Here is a 16,982-nt window from a genome sequence, read left to right as displayed (position 1 = left end):
GCGCCGGTCCAGCTGCTGGACGTCTCTCCTCCTGCGCTCCTCCTGCAGCTCCTCTCCCTCATCCCTGCGGCTGTTCCGGGCCCTCTGGCTCCTCTCCTGGCTGCTCACTTTCAATCACATCAGCTCTTCCCTCCGCTGGAGCCTGGCTCCAAGGTTTCACTCCTCACTTCAGATCAAGTCAGCTTTCCTGCAGCTTCGCCGGCGGCTTTCCGACGCGTCTGGGTTTTGATTTATGCTTTCCCCGATGCCTGTGCGGTCAAAGGAGATGCAGGACCATTGTTGGAACATCCTTTTCATATCCCCTCTTAAGGGGCTTTGTTCCTGTTTAACTGGGTTTCTCAGTTTAAGTAATCTCAGTTATTTATTTGTGTTATTAATGTTATGTGTGGAGGACACCTTGCTGTTGCTTCGCTTATTTCCAGGATCTGGCATTTAAATCTGTTCCACCTTATTCCTATACTGGAATAACTCTTTGTAGTATGTGTAAATCACTTTTCTCCTGGACTTCTTAGCAGCTCCATGGTTCCATTCCCTCCCTTACCTGCATCCAGACATGTCATTCCAGCAGTAGGGGAATGAATGGTGCTGGTCAGGTTCAGGGAGCTGGGGTGGTGACACAGACACCACCCTCCATTGCTGTCCCCAGGGAGGAACAAGAGGTGTGGGGTCAGAGCATGTCCCCAGGGATAACACAAGTGCTTGGTGATGCCCTGTATGTGCTGGCAGGAGCTGTCACCCAGGCAGAGGGCAGGGGGAGGCCCCCCCTCACCTCCTCCAGTCCAGGAAAGACGACAACTGGAATAAAAGCTGCCTTCCCACTCCCCTGCTGAAGCATGGGACACACAGGCTGGTCTGAGTTCCTTGTCTGTCTGTCTGGCACAGGTGAGGTGGGGGTACCTGTCACCTCCTGTAGCAGCACAGCCCACCTGTGCCAGCCAGGGTTGAGAGCAGGGCTGGAGCACAGGCTGGGCTGGGAGCTGGGGAGCAGGAACAGGCGCTGTGCTGAGCAAAGGTTCTCTGTTATCCACTGGGATTTCTCCGTGGATCAGTTGCCAGAGCCTCTTGTTTCTGAGAGTCTCCTTTTACACGACTCAGCTGAACATGTCATTTTGGCTGGTTGTCATCGGTGGAAAAATGCACTGCCTGCCCTTGGGTGGGTTTTTGGAAGGTGAGCAGAGCCAGAGCTTTGCTGTGTTCCTTATCCACCCAGGTGGTGGATGTGTGTTTCCAATATATAATGAAATCTCACAGTGTCGTTTAACTTTTGTGGTAGATGACAAAGGCTGGTTTGATTTCAGAAATGAGTTTCCCTTACCTTCAGGGGCTACAACCATTCCCGTCTTTCCTTGCAAATTTTTGTGGCTTTATAACCTTTCTCCTCTTTTCTACCGGTGATTTTTCTTTCCCTGACTGTTATGCAGAGGACCCAAGCAAGCAGGGATGGAAATTACAATAACAGAGCACCTGGGAGGCTTGAACTCGTCACACACTGATTGCTAAGCAACAGAGAAAAATGTTTTTCCTGTTTTTCTTTTGGTTGCAAGCACCTTAGGTGGTATTTGTTAAAAGAGCTGACTGAAACATTCTGGCAGAAAGGTGATAGGGAGATAAAAGCTGCCTTTAAAGACCAACAGCTCAAGAAATAATAGTCTTTACCAGGGGAGCTCTGGCGTGTCTGCAGCGTGTCAGGCTTCAGCAGCTTAATGCCTGCTGAACTCTGCACTCCGGGGGGTGTCACAGCCGGCGTGGAGGAGCACGTGGAAAGGGAAGAGTGTGACCCAGAGCTGCAGCTGCAGCTTCCTCCAAACGTGGGGATGGTCTGTAACAAAACTCACTGGGTATCTTGTGATCCTCTCGAAACAACGAGCTCTGGCACCGCTGTCTCGGCACTTTTCACAGCATGGCCCCTGTTGTCTTTGCCTTTCTGGGCATGTTTTAATGTTAGCAGTTGTATCTTGCCTTTTATTTTTCTGAGTGTTTTCTTTTCACTGTAAATGCTGTGCAGTGCTTTGCTGCGAAGGAATCGAGGTGCCTGCCCAAAGTGTGCTGTGGTCACTTCTTCCTGAGAAAGTGGCTTAGTCCCTTCCAACCTCCCACCTTGGCCTTATTCTGATGAGCTCTTAGAGGTCAGCCTGGGCTAGTGGAAGGTGTCCCTGCCCATGGCAGGGTGTTGGAAAGAGATGGGCTTTAATGTCCCTTCCAACCCAAACCAGTCTGTGATTCTATGGCTCTACTACAACCAAATGGATGGTGCAGGGAGCAGGATGGAGGAGAAATATTCCTGCAAGCTCTTGAGTCTCCAAGGCCTGTGGAATAATTGCATTGCCATCGCTGAGCTTCAGGAGCCGGCAGCCTCCGCAGGAGATGCCGTAGCCCAGCTGTGCACAGGGGCTGCAGGAAATGAAACACAGAATAGCTGGATGGAGAGTTTTAGATCCTAATTGCCCAGGGATTTGGTGTGCTTCCTCTGCTAGGGACTGACAGTAATTAGGGGCTTGCCTTGCCGTGTTGGATGTTTGGCACGTGGGGGGAGAGAGCTGCGCTCCTGAATTAACCCAGTGCTGAATCAGTAGCTGCCCATGGGGGGCTGTGGGGAGGAGGGGGTGCTGCAGCTGGGGAACAGGTGCCCCTGGCAGAAGGGGTACAAAGTGCAGGAGAGCCTGAGCCAGCCTTCCTCCTTTGCCAGCACAAAGAGTTCGAAGTGCCTGATCTGCCGGGAAACGGCCCCGAGAAACGCCCAAAACCTGGAGGCAGAGCGAGGGATCCGACTGGATCTGAAATACTCAGCCAAGAATTTCCTAAAATCCACTGGCAAGTGGTGGGTGGCTTACTCCTAAAATCTGATTAAACTGGGCCACTGGTTGTGTTTGTAAGCAAGAATTGGGTCTGGGAGGGCCTGAGGGCTGGTTGTGATCTGTTGGTCCCTAAATTTTGGGAGCAGTTGCTGTAACCTGACATCCGTGCACAGAGTGTATGAACAGAGCGGTGACATTGTTTTCCTTTCTCTCCCAAGCTTGGAGGTTTTTCCCTCATCCTGAAGTAGAAGAGATAGTACTAGTTTATTTTTATACTATCATTGTTTCTTATACAATAATCTTACAGTGGAGCCTGGGCAGTAGAAAATGGAAGCCTTCCAAATTAAAATCGGGATGTCCAAAAAAATTTTGATGCAGGGCTTAATGCCTAACCTTGAGTTCATAATTCTTTTCCATCAGCAGCACTTTTCCTCTGAAGTGCCTTAAAAACATCAGCAAAAAGGGCTTCCCCAGCCCCACAATAGGAGGAAGTGCTATCGGCTCCATTTTAGAGCCTGACAGGGACGCGCCTCGTGAGCCGGTGCCAGAGCTTGGGACTGAGGCCGGATAATGTTGCAACTCCCACATAAACCAGCCCAGTTCCCGTCAGAGGCCGCTGGTTTGGGTCCTGGTTCCCTTGCTGCTCCAGCAGGGAAAGCTGGAGGTGTGTGATGATCCAGAGGGGCTCAGCTGGAGGTGATGGGGCTGGTTCCTGCCTTCTCCGGTCAGGGCTGAGATCAGCTGGTCCCAGTTCTTGGCGTCTCCTGCTGCAGCTTCACTGAGGCTCAAAGAGAATATGGCTTTTTTGAGGTGGTGCCAGCACGTGCCCTGGGGGTGGTGGCAGGAGCATTGGGGTGTTTGCAGGCGGCTGGATGCCACCAACCCCCATGGAAGTGTCTCTGAGGGATGCTCTGGTGGGGTGGGGGGGCAGCCTCGCCCGCTCAGCCCGTGGCTTGGTGGAAAAAAAAAACAACCCTGCAGCAAATATTGAGCACAGGAACTGGGTCACTGTGAGTTTTGCCCTGTAGGAAATATGCTGGAAAGCCCAGCTGAGCAGCAGAACAGTGAGATGAAAGTGAAGGAAGGCGAGGGCTGGGAGGGCTGGAGGATGGAGATGAGGGAGATACTCAAAGACCCACGTGTATGAGCCTTGTATGTGCCAGGGTCTGTGCTGAGTCCAGTTATTAACTGAATACATAAAGTCTGAATCCACAGGTCCTGACCCCATCAGATTTGCCCAAATTGATTCCTAAACCAGAAAACTGGCTTAGAGTTTGCAAAAGCCTCCCTGCATTACCCACTCCATGTTACTGACCAAGAGGGAAAGCTGGAGACTGTGGCAGAGGAGCAGAGGTGGGTGATCTCTAGGTGCTCCAGTGCTGGCTGTGTGGGTTTGTATTTATTCAGCCAAGTGCTGATTTCAGAGTGGTGGCAAGACAAAAAAGTGCTGGCTTTCCCACAGCACCCAGTTCCTGGGCCCGCCAGAGTCGATGGGACATTTACTGCTGACATCAATGCAGAAAAGTCAGTATCTTGTGAAAAGCTTTTTGCTCAGTTTGCCAAGTGTAAATATTGATGATGTATTTTTTTAATGAGTCACCCAAGTGTGGATCGCTTTCTTGAATCCCTGAAGTCACGTGCATATAAATTAATTGCATTTTGCAACGATTTCTAGACCTTCAAGGGTGCAGGGGAGAAACCTGAGGGTGTGATCCTGCCTGTTCCCTTTCGGCTGTGCGCTTAGAGGCAAATTAGAAGCTCTGAAAAGTTATTTGTTTTGAATCTCATGATTTTCAAGAGCCTTGCCCCTGACGGCTGAGTGTTTGGGGTTAGTTACGCTGAGAAAACATCCTGAACTTGGGCTCCTGACCCTGCTTTGAGTGTTTTGCTTTTCAGACCCAGAAGGTTCCCAGGAGAGGAGAAAGGAAACTGACTGGCTATTTATAAACCCTTGCAGTTGCCTTCCTGCCTTATATTATTTATTATCCATTATCAGAAGTGTTTTTCCCCTGAAACCATCTTTAGTGGTCAACCAAGGGACCGGTGAAAATTGCCCATCAAACAGAGCTGCATCTTTCTGTAGAGGTCACAGGGAGCTGGAGGGTTTTGCCAAGTGAAAATGAGTGGTGCTGTTGTTTGTGATGTGCACTCGAGCAGTGCCCAGCGATTCCAGTGGTGGGCCATGATTACACCGCCCGAGGGCTCAAACACCAAAGCAGAGTCTCCCTCCCAAAGACTTTGCAGGCCAGAGAGGCAACACTGGTTCCTGCTGGAGAACTGGACACTGCCTCCAGTTTTGGCATGTCCTGAGCCAGCACATCTTGCAGCATCGCGTGGTTCCTGCACGGCGTGTCAGTGGGTCTGAGGACACCTCTGCACGGAGCATCCTCACATCCTTCTGCAGCAGGGAGAGCTCCCATGACCTGGGCAGGGATCAGGGCTGGATCTGTGTGTTAAAACCCTGCATCACCCCCCCAAAGAGCGCCCCAGAGGTGTGGGGCTGCCATGGGCACTGCAAGGCTCTGCTGTTGGGCTGGCTCCCCTTTCCCAGGCTGTCCGGGAAGTCCCCTTTGACCCTCTTTGGCTCCAGATAAGCAGGACAATAGCCCGTGTTGTCCTGGCTCATCTTCCTGCCTGGTAAACTTTCCAGTTTGAAGCCTGTCACATCCCTGGCAGCTTTGTTAATCCTTTCCTGCCTGGGCAGGAGCTGCGGGTGCCCTGGGCAGAGCTGGACGTGTGAGCCTTGGCTCCATGTTCTCATTGGAAATAAAGCCGCAGGGCTGGAAGGCCCTGGGAGGCTGATGTTATTTCAGCTGTGGAGGGAGCTGAGGCATAAAAGTCCGGGTTTTGGTGGTGTCAGCAGTGACTGCCCGGACCCTGTGATGCAGTTTCTCGGCAGCGTGTGAGGAGGGAAGGGGAAGAGCAGGGGAGGGCAGGAGCACGCTGTGCTCAGCGCAGGGGGGTGATGAATGACAAACAGTTTTCTCTGTTTCTCTTTGCGTCTGAAAACAAAATGATGTTGCAGGGGTTCGGCATCATCTCGGAGGCTCGGGTGTTCTCTGAAGTGGGGTGTGCAGCTCCACTGTCCCCCAGACCCGTTTTGCTTTCCCTGAGTCCCTGCTGGGTTGAGCTCAGGTGCCCTGGTCCCTGTGCCTGGGGGGCCTGGCACGGGGAAGGGCTCAGACCGTGCTGCTGGCACCGACTCGCTGCGGGGCCTCGGTCACATCCCTTCATCTCCCGGGGGACACTGCCTGCCTGTCCTGCCGCCCCCGCGGGGCTGTGACCGTGTCACCCCATAAAGCCCAGCTGTGGCCAGCGAGGGGCTGGGCAGCGCTGCTGCTGGCGGAGGCTGAGCTCATGGGCCGAGATAAAACTTGTCTGTTCAGATGAAAACACGTGCTCTTAAATATTCATGCGCTTGTATTTAGTACTTTTTTTTTTCTTTGGGTGGTGGTGCGTGAACCCGAGGTGCTTTACAAGCACTTGGTGACACAAAGATCCTCCTCCAGGGCCGCTGTCACCTGTGTGACTTGTCTCCCTCCCACCCTCGTTAACACCCCGGTGTTTTTTCCCCCGCCCAGCTGTGGCTCCGGCCAGCACCGCCCACGCATCCCCCCGAGCATCCCCCCCGTGCCCGCCGCCCCTTTTTGTGGCCTCGGGGGTTTTCACGCCTCCCGTTTCCCCGTCCCCCCTCCCCGCGGGGGCCGAGCCGAGCCGGGCCGGCCCCCGGGGCGGGCGGAGGCTGCGGGAGGAAATCCAGTGCCTGGTTTACAGCCTCGCCGGCCCCGCCGTGACATCAGCCCGCTGGCTCGGCGCGGGGGCGGCTGCGGGCTCCCGGCGCCTGCCCCGCTGCTGCGGGAGCTCCCGCACGGCACCGCACCACCGCGGCTCTCCCCGCCCGCCGCCTCCGGACACCCCCCGGCTGCCCCGGGCATCCCCCCCCAGCTCCCCGCTGCGGCTCCCCGGGCAGCCCGGGGGTCTGGCGGGGCCGGCGGCGGGGCGCGGGGCCGGGGATGCGGTGGAGCTGCCCATGGTGAGCCGCCGCCGCGCCCCGCAGCACCATGTCCCCGCCGGCCCCGAGAGGATGTTCGAGGGCTGCCGGCGGGCGCGGAGCCTCTGGGGCGGCGTCAGGCTGGAGGTGGCCGGAGAGAGCAGCCCCGTGGTGCTGCACAGCTTCACGCAGCTCGACCCCGACCTGCCCCCGCTGGAGGTGAGTGCGGGATGCGGGTGGGGATGGAGCGTCCCGGCTGCCGGGAGTTTGGGGGGATGGGAGGTTGGGGTGGGCTCAGCCCGCGGCGAAGCGGACTCTGATGCACTCCCCTCTTTAGTTTGGGGTTCTCTGCCTTGCTGGCAGAGCTGGCCCGGAGTTTGGTGAGGGAATTCGTTGTAGGCAGCCTGTTACACGTAGGATGTTTCATAGAATTCTGTTTTGTAGAGTCACGGAGTGGTTTGGGTTGGAAAGGACCTTAAAGATCATCTCGTTTTAATCCCCTGCCATGGGCAGAGAAACCTTCCACTGGACCAGGTTGCTCCTAGCCCCAACCAAGCTGTCCTTGAACACTTCCAGGGATGGGGCAGCCACAGCTTCTCTGGAAATATGTGAAAGGGCCCCACCACCCTCACAGGGAAGAATTTTTAATATCTAATCTAAATCTACCCATTTTCCCAGTTCTGTCACTAAATGCCCTTTCCAAAGTCCTTTTCCACCTTTAGCTACTTTTAGGTCTTCCATTTTACTGAATAACGGGGTACCCCTGCTTGGCTTTATTTATTTTTTTTTTTGTGGTGAGTCCCTGTGCCCTGGACTGGCAGGCAGCTTCCAGGCTCTGCTGGGAGAAACCAGACACTCTCTCCAGCCACCCAGGGAAAGGGGCAGATGGTTATAACTGGGGGCTTTTAATATTTTATTTGAGACTTTGGCAGCAGGAGGCAGGAGGCTGCTCAGATCTGAGCTGCTTGTAAAAGCCTCCAGGCTTGTCCAAACCACAAAAGTGTCCTCTGGGAAGGTTACGGGCACTGGGAGGACTTTCCTGGAGGATGTAGAATATTTGTGCTTGTTTGGATTCGACCTCGGGTGGTTCAAAGTCAGAACGGTCCCCGCGAGGCCCAGGTGGTTTACTGATGGCAGTTGTACGTGAAGGCACCCAAAATAATCTGAGTCAGAGCTGGGCCTTTTATCTTAGTAATGGGTGATCGTCATCGGTGTGGTGGGAGTGTCATTGATGGGGAGCAAACGGTGTGTCAGGAGAAGCTCGGCTGGAGGAAGGTTTTGGCATCCAGAAGTCCCAGCCCTGCGTGCTGGTGGTGCAGGGGTTAATACCAGCAAGGGTCAGCAAGTCTGGGATTTAGAGCCAGCTGCAGATGTGCTGCTCTGGATGCTTCCCACTGGAATGGGGGTGGTGGAGGCGGGGGAATCACCACCAAAGCCTCTTTAGGTACTGTGCAGATATCTGCCAAGGGCAGCCAGTGTTTTGTGGGGCAATGGTTCCTTCTCCCAGTGCCAAACAACCTACCCCGTAACCTGTGATGGAAAGTCTTGGTCAGCCACGGACAGGAAGGGATGACCTCAGGCTCCGGCTGTATCAGTTCACCTCTGGCCTGGTGGCAGCGGCTCATCAGCTCTGCAAGAGTTCAGGAAAGCTCCATCCAGCTTATTTTTCACCCCCCTCTCCCCTCCCTGCCGCTCTCTCCTGGGGGTGGGCGTACTGACATCGTTTGGAGAACATCATCTGGTTCGTGTTATGCCTGGCAGGAAGTCCAGCCTCGCCGGCCCGCGGCGCTCCGGGAGGCTGAGGGGCCGCGCTTTTGGCAGGGAGAGCAAGAGGAGGGGGGAGGAAAAGAGGGGGTGATGCAGCCTGTGCTGCTCCTCTCATCCCAGGGGAGAGCCTGCCTGGCACATGTGAGCCCCCACACACCCCAGCATCCCGGCTGGAGGAGGCTCTGGAGGTCAGGAGAGGGTTTGGCAACATCTTGGGGGGCTGTGAAGGAAAAGTGACCAGGGCTGAGGGAGGCTTTGCTTGGCCCCCAGTGGCACTGAGCAAAGCCCTGCTCACCCGAGCATGGCACAGAGACAGGACTGCCAGCCAGACCTGCTCTGAAGCTCTTTGCCCAGATCTCTGTTCTGGGCTGTACGTGGTCTGTGCTGTGTAATGGTCAGATCACAGTCCCAGCATCTGATTGCTCAGGTTTTCCTCCCAGCCCTGAACAGCTTGCAGACAAATTCCTGCTTTCTCTGTACCATCCATTTGCAAGTGATGGCAAGAAAATGGGCATCCCAGAAGGGCGTATGGTGACCTGTGGCCTCCTGAGCAGCTTTGGGATGCTCGGAGAGCCAATAAATTCCAGTGTTTTCGGTGCCCAGCTGGGGAAAGGAAAAAATGTCAGTGTTGTGACAACTGTGGTGGCAGGAGCCTGGTGGGGTCATAATCCTCGGGTAGAGTTACTCTGCAAGGATGCACGCTGAGAGGAGAAGGGAGATTATTTGAACAGGAAAACCTCCAGAGACCATCAGTGTTTTTGCCAAGCCCTGATGATGGTCCCTGGGTCTGCAGTTGGAGCTGCCCAGGCTCACCGTGTTCCCAGCACTGGGACAGAGCTGGTTTCGGCAGAGCTGTGCCAGGTCATGGGTGGATAGTCTGGTCCCACAGGGAATGGAGGATCCCTGGAAAGCTGCTGAGCAGGTTGCAGGGAATGTGGATCTCGTTCTCTGCTCCTGGCTGAGCCCCTGTGGATGTCAGCAGGGAAGACTTTGCCTGTATCCAGCGGCAACGGTATCGATCACCAGGCATCACTTGGAGGCCTCCTGGCCACCTGAGCCAAGTGTTCTTGCCGTGATTTTAACGACAGGGATGGAAAATTTAAACTGTCTCAACTGCTCTGATTGACAGAGCAGCTTTGCAGACCTTTTGCTTTGACCTTTCCAGTTCAAATCCATCCCAAATCAGCAGTGAGTGTCAATCCTTCCTGTCCAGCAGGAGCCACAAAGCGAATTTTGTGGCCCTTCTCCTGGTCCTGCTGGCCAAGCGTGCCCTAAACACCACTGCAGATGACACAGACTGAAACTCTCATGAAGCTGATGTTGCTGAGCCTCCAGACAAGGCTGGGCTGATGCTTATAAAAAAAGCTCTGTGTCCTTGCTATTCTGGCTCTGTTTGTTTTCTGAACAATTAGGAGATTTTCAGCTGCTAAATGCATCCTTGAAAACTTGAATGGCTCAGCCCAGATGCCTTGGAGGTCAGTGCTTGTTCTTTACAGCTGGGAGGGAGGGGAGAAGACATCTCTTAAAAGCCATTTTCTTTTAGCTTCCTATGGTGCCTTTGGAATAAGATCCTTTTCTCCCAGCCTGTTCTCCTCCCCCAGGCACAACCTGATATGTCCCTTGCAATTTGCCAGATGAACATCATCTGTTGGTATTTCTTGGATGAGGACCTACCTTCTGGCTCCCTTCCAGGAAGGTTTGAAGCTGGAGGTGAGGCCGGGAGCAGGCTGAGATGCTGGTTGTTGGTGGCTGATGCAGAGTGAGAATAACAGAGGTGGGAGGGATTTTTTTTATTATTATTATTTGATAGGGTTAGGGAGAAGTTCAAGAGAGGCTTCTAAATGTGTTTGTATAAGAATTGTGTTACTCAGAGGCTGCCATGCCATGTTTCCGTAGGGCTGGGAATCCCCATTCTGGGATCTTGCTGAGGTTTTAGTGGATTTAGTCCCAGACTGGCAGCCCTGGAAACTGAAATCTTTGTTTATTCACAGGGACCCCCTGCCTTGCTGCCCCCCAGGCCACTCCTGTGCCTCGGCATTGCTCCCAGGGCTCCCTGCAGTGAGGGAGGCAGGAGGTCCTGTGCTGTAGCTCAGGGTGCTTCAAGCCCCCCCCCACATCACACTACTGCTGCACTCCAGCCCTCTGGAGCAACTAAATGCAGTCTCAGAGTATTTCCCCTTCCCTATGCCTGGCTTTGGGATGTGATGAGCAAAAGGAGCATCAGGCTGGCCATGCCTGCAGGGATGGGTCTTGTTCAGCTGGAACCCACCACTGTTTGGGAGCTGGGCTGGCTGTGACCACCCCACAATAAGGGTGAGAGCATGACCTGCTTTTAGGGCCGCCTGGGTTGGTCTGGCTGTAGGAAGGGCTTCACCACCAGCGGCTCCTCCATCACCCTTCCCAGCTCTCTAATTGCCATCCGCTGTGGCCCCCGAGGGATGTGTAACTGAAGGAACAGAGAGCTTATTTAGGTCACTCTAGACCACATTTAAAGGCTGGGTATCCCCTGCTCACACTTTCTCTAAGGCCATTATCTCCAGAGCTGCCTAATGAGCGGCTTTCAAGCGGGCACGTTCCCTTTATTTAAATATATCCTTGCAGCAGGGCTGTTTCAGTTCTCAAATATTTCTTCATCTCCCACGGACTCAGCAAGAGGGGGGAAAAAAATGTGGTTGCTAAGGAGCAGGATTTGGATACAAAGCTGGCTGAGCTGCTGGCGGGGGGCCCGGGGGGCTCCGGCACAGCTCGTGGCCGGTCAGAGTTTTGTGCATTGCTTTGGTGGGACGGCACCTGTGGGGTCTTGGTGAGGGGGGGTTTTGGGGTTTGGAGCATTTCTCAGGCCTTGGGGAGAAAGAATTTGAGTTGTAGGACTCACACCTTGCCCAGATTGGTGCGTTCATCCCATGCTGTTCGTGTGCAGAGCGCTGGGTTAGATCCCACGGCAGCATCCGTGGCTGGTCCCAAAAGTGGGCCTTTACTCCGGGGGTCTGTGGGACGTTCATTTTGCAGAGAGAAGCACCTGCAGGCTGAAAGGTGGGGCTGGCACGAGGACTCTTAGGCGGGGGAGATGTGTTAAGCATCTCTCTGAAACTGTATGGCAGCCTCTGGCTGGAGCGTGTGCCTACCTGGGAAAACCAGCAGAAGGGAGGGACTTCGATGTTTGGATACCTCAGTTGTCTCATTCCCCGTGTTTGGATACCTGAGTTGTCAGTTTGTCTCATTCCCCGTGTGGGGATTCACCTGCACGTCACAGCAGCCCCAGCCCTCCTGGCTCACGCAGCTCCGATAAAGATGCATTTGGACTTTGCTCCTGAGTCATTAGGGAAAGGGAGCTCTGGCATGGAGCACTAATCCCAGTAATCCCAGCCGCTCCCCAGGCTGGCCGTCTGAAGGGAGTCACGGGGAGGGGATTGCAGAGGGGCAGAGGTGTGAGGGCTGCTGGGGGCTCACAGGCTGGCACAGGGGTCATCTGGAGTTTGCAGAAGGGCTTTTGTTCTCTTTAACATCTGGGAACAGCTCTCCCAGAGGTGCCAGGAAGGTCCTTTCCTAATTCCCTGCCTGGGCCCTGTGGTTGTGTGGGCTGCAGTGAGCAAACACTTGTCTCCTTCGGTGCAGTGAAGTGGTGACTCTGCAGCACCCAAAACCTCCATCCCTCTCCACCTGATTTTGTTTTTGTGACATTATGCAAATCATCTCTACAGTTTTTGGTTACGTTCCCGGGGGACTGTGTTGGCACAGGCTCTTGTAGGGCAGCACTTCCACGTTAGATAACGCCGAGTCCTCTCTACCTGAGGGTCAGTAGTTATATGACGGCTAAATGTCAGTGGAGATTAAGCACATGCAGGGGCACATGGTGTGGCCTGTTTCACTTGCTTAGGCTCTACAGCAGCGGGTTTGTTTTCATTACACAGTTGGTGTTTCCATGAGCCCTGCTGTCAGAAACATGCTGGGACGGGAAAGGGCGTTTTCCTGCTCTGCAGGTGGAGTGCTGGGTGCCGGTGGGCAAAGCTGCCTGGTGACCCCCAGAGACAGGATGGAGATGGCTCTGGCTGCCAGGCACCAGCTGAGTCCTCAGAGCTGACAGGGGAGGAAAAAAAGTTGGTCCAAGCTTGCAAACAGGGGCAGATTGGAGAGGAAACGCATCGGAGGCAACTTCATCTGGAATGCTGAGGCATTATTTTTAGAGCGGCTTTGCTCTCTGCTTACCACACTTCAGCAAACAGCAGCTGAGCCCAGGGCTTGTGTGGAAACCTGCTTTTCAAAGGCCTCACTACCCGTCTTACCAGAACTTCTTTTCATGTGATGGAGCAAAACCACGCACCCTTTCCCTGCTCTTTGCAGCGGTTGGGTCTCCATGGAGACTCGCAAGCCGAGAGCCTGCCCCGGGCTCCCTGCTCCGGTGTTTGCTTTGGGTTCACCTCTTAGAGCTGGAACCAACTTCAGGAAACCATCGTTCAGCCAAGCTGGGCAAAGCAAAGCACGCTGCCTGGGACTGGCAGGGTGAAAGCTCAGCCCTGGGAGGTGAATAAGGACGCTGAAGCACACACGCCTTCGTGTGTGTTGGGGGGTTCAGGACCTCACCATCCAGTTTAGGCCAAAACTCCGGGGATTTTGCTCAGACACCTGTCTGAAAGGCTCAGTTGGTGGCCTGCTGCCGGTGAGGTCTGGCTCTGTGCACTGGAGCAGCAGGAGCTGGAGGATGTGGGAGGTGTGAGCTGGGGCTGATGGTGTCACCCCCAATCCTTCCATGCTGCGACCTCAGCGATCACTGCAGACCGTTCAGAGCAAGGCCAGCACTCGGGTTGGTTTATCATCCTTAAGCAGCCCGGCTTTTCTCCAAATGTTGCTATCTGTTGGCTTTTGATGATGTTTTTAGTGGACATTTGGTCCCAGCTGCAGCTCTGCTGGTCAGATGCTCCCGCTGAGCGATGCATTGGCAGTGCCTGGTGCTGGTGGCTGGCACTGGGATCGCTGGGCTTCTGGACAATGTGGTTTGCTCGATTCAGTCCCAGTTGCAACAACGAGAGCTGAGAGCTGGCACCAAGACAGGCCTGGCTGGTCCCTCCCTCGGAGCGCTGGGGTGACTCAGAGCGTAGCTATGGCTCAGACCAGTGTCATAACAAACACTTATTCCCTGAGGTGCTTCTTGGGGGGTGGGTACTCCACAAACTCCATCTCTCCCAACCCTCATTCCCATGGATGATACTTGTTCCTCAGCTCTGGGAGGATTGGGGCTGTTTGAGGCTTGACCTGTCTTATCCGGGCACCATCAGAGGAAAGGAAGGTGGGCACTTCTGCCCTCTTTGCCTCGATGCTGCCCCATGGTCATTGTGCACTTCAGCTTTTTGGGTATCCCAGGGTGTGTTCCCCAAAATTGTTTTATTAAATGAGAGGAGGATGAGCTGCAGGGATGCTCACCTGTGGCTGGTAATCCCAGAGGATGAACAGGGCAGGGTGGCAGGAACAGACGAGTCGGGGTGGGAGCGTGCCTGTACTGGCTCACCAGAGTGCCATGGCCAGGAGGAACAGGCTCACCTGTGTGGTGTTTTAGTGCCTGTGAAAGAGTATGAGGGAGTGTTTGCCTGCAGATGCCTGGATGACCCAGTGCCAGGTTGAAATCCCGATGCCCAGGGTCCCTGAGCAGGCACAGATAGGCTGCTGCAGGCACTGGTTTGTCTTCATCATCAGCTGTTGCTGGAAAAGGGCTGTGTCTTAAGTGGTAGGAGAAAACACGGTCCCAAAAGCCTGTGCTGAGTCAGGGTGGGTGGGAAAGTGGAGCAACCTCCCTGCACCCCCAGGGTTTGGCTGACACCTGAGGGAGGGCTGCCTGCCCTGCTGGCCCAGCCCTGGCTGATGCTCCAACATGGTCCAGGGGTGAGCCCTCACCTCCAGTGCAGGGCTGAGGGTCTGGGGAGGGAATTTATCCCACAAGCCCGGCTGCCTGGGCACCCACATTCCTTGTGCTGCAGGATCTGGCACACCCAGCACTCGGGGCAGGACCTCCCTGCTGGGGCTCCTGGCCTGTGTGGGCTCAGGCACTTGACAACAGCTGGATTTTTATTTTTTTTCCCAGTTGATTTCTTCCTAAAGGTGCCAGTTAATCTTAAATTCTCAGTTGTTTCAGCTGTGGAAATCCCACTGAGTTGCCTGAGCATCCTGATTGCAGACCGCCCAGGTGTCGGCTTGTTGACACCTGCCCTGTGCCTGCTCACTTAGCACCTCCTGCCTCCTTGACACCCATTTAAGTAATGCTCTCAAGGTGAGATTTTCTTGATTACAAAGCAAAAGTGCTTTTCTCCCTTCCAGCTTCCCGCAGGCGCCCGAGGGAGGGGAACAAGTAAGCGGGGTACCAGGCAAGGGGAGAATCTCTCCCAGCCCTTCCCCGGAGCGAAGGGGATGTCCTGGCACCCGCAGCTGGGATGTGCTGGGACACACTGGGGCTGCGGGTGTCAGGGGGAGGCTGGGACGAGCCGTGCCGAGCCCGGATCTCTGCACGGCCGGCAGCAAATGGAGAAATCCTACGTCATCCTGGCCGGGGTGGGAGCCGGGCGCGGGGGGCACGACCGGAGAACAAAGCCTCGCATTTATTCCTCCCGTCCTTTCACCGGCAGCCCCTCGCTGCCTCCCTGCGCTGGATTGTTCCCGCATTTTCTCTGCTTCAGCTGTTTACTGGGTCACCCTGGTGCAGACACGCACACAAAGAGCGGAGCCATCGGCCGAGCCCGTCCCTGTGCCACCGGCGCTGCGAGCCCCGCTCCGGCCCCGGGCAGCACAGTGGTGCCATTGAACCGGCTGGGAGAGCGCCCTGCTCCAGGGTCAGGGTGGGCTGGTGGCATGTGGAGCCCCCCCCTCCCCAGGCATCCTGTTCTGCACAGGCTGTGGCGATGGGATTTTAGGGAGGGGGGGCCCCCCTAGAGCTCTGAGCTTGTCATCTTCGCCCACGCTTCAGTGGCACCAGGTTTAGTGGAGGGAATGTCAGTTGACGTCAGGAGGAGTAAACACATGGGTGGACACATTTATTTCACGAGGGTTTATTTTGGTTCAGTTTATCCGAGCTATGGATACGTCTCGGCCGCATCGAACCTCGCTGGGATGGAAGCGAGAGGTGACGGCGCGGTTGCCATCTGCCAGACTGTGACCAGACAGGGCTCCTGGGCAGCCTCCAGCCTGTCCACCCCGATCTGTGCACCTTCAGAATTCCGGAAAGATGGCACTTGGCATTCTTTTCCTCTCCTGCGAGCTGCAGCAGGCGAGTTACTGCACAGGCAGCCATTTACAGCTTAGCCAGGCTGCTTGGGAATGGTGGGTGATGAAACTCCCTGGGAATGTCAGCGTGGGGACAGCTGAGATGGTTCAGCGTGGCATGGGGGGCTGAAAGAGCCACCTGCTGGGGCTGGGCTGGTGTTTCCCACCTGGCAGTGGCTTTGCCCTTTCTGCATATCCCACCTTGCTCACGCTGCAGGAGCGTGCCCAGGTCTGCACTTCATCCATGCAGGGCATGCGTGCCAGGGCAAGGGGCAGGTTTGACAAAAGAGCCTGGTTTTATTGCAGCTGGTACTTCTTAAAATTAGTTTTTTTGGCTGGCACGGTCTGGATTGGCACGTTGGCTTTGAGCTGAGAGCTGGAGAGTATTTATTGAAGGTTTTGTGTCTCTGGGAGTGTAAAGACTTGTCTTTTGGGAAGATGCACTGGCTTGCAGGTGGTGATACAATGCAAGGGACAACTATTGCCCTGGAGTTGCCACAGTGAACAAATCTGTGTGTCTGGTTAATGTGTGTTAAGACACAACCGACAGTTTAGGAATGACTGTTCCAATTGGTTTCAAGAATCAGCTCCAAATGCCAGCCTGATCACTGTCCCTTTCCCAATATGTGTGGCAGTTTTGCTGACACAGAAATAACACACTTGGTGCATGAGGGCCCTGTTTCAGCAGTGGAATTGATGGAGTGATGTTAGGTCAGGTAGGCTTGAACTTTCCAGGACACCCTCCCTGTTTTAATTCACATTTGAACAGGGCACTGGGGAGCTGTCATGTTGCATGTGACTTACAGGTGCTTCTGCACACCCAGGAGAAAAAAATAATCACTTCTTGGGCTTGTTTCAGTTATGTTTTTCACAGACATTTCTCTCCCATCTTGTTAAAACACAGGCCTTTGTTCTGAGCTGAAATGACTTAGGAGGAGGCGCTCAGTCTTTATTTAACCTTACAGAGCAATTCATGTCAGTTTTTTTGCACACCAGTTTTCACCGGTCATGTCACTCTGGTTTCACTTCCAGTAATTACCCGGGGGCTGTGGGCAGTTGCTCTGTGAGGGAAGTCCAGCTGCGTCCCTGGGTGCTGATCCAGCCCCTGCGGAGGCGTTAGGATGGTGCTGAGCAGGGATGGTGCTGAGCAGGGATGCTGCTCACGCCACAGAGATCACGAACAC

General features: G+C 54.8%; 1 protein-coding gene across 6 annotated transcripts in view; it reads left to right on the top strand.

Moving 5' to 3' along the window:
• Nucleotides 1–16,982, top strand: part of RALGDS (ral guanine nucleotide dissociation stimulator) — a 57,123-nt gene that overhangs the window by 25,035 nt on the left and 15,106 nt on the right. For 2 of the 6 annotated variants that reach the window (XM_050320072.1, XM_050320070.1), the window contains exon 1: nt 6,703–7,005. The exons of 2 other annotated variants lie outside the window; for them this stretch is intronic. In XM_050320072.1, coding sequence (XP_050176029.1) covers nt 6,826–7,005 — 180 coding nt within the window. In that variant the 5' untranslated portion in view covers nt 6,703–6,825. Of the gene's footprint in view, nt 1–6,702; nt 7,006–10,200; nt 10,264–16,982 lie in introns of those variants that run through there. 2 more of the 6 variants (XM_050320069.1, XM_050320073.1) reach the window with 2 other exon arrangements.

Source organism: Myiozetetes cayanensis, unplaced genomic scaffold (assembly GCF_022539395.1).
Source record: "Myiozetetes cayanensis isolate MyiCay16 unplaced genomic scaffold, myiCay2020 scf23, whole genome shotgun sequence".
NCBI classification, from domain to species: domain Eukaryota; kingdom Metazoa; phylum Chordata; class Aves; order Passeriformes; family Tyrannidae; genus Myiozetetes; species Myiozetetes cayanensis.
The sequence above is the reverse complement of the archived record's forward strand: the minus strand, read 5'-3'. Positions and strand labels throughout refer to the sequence as shown.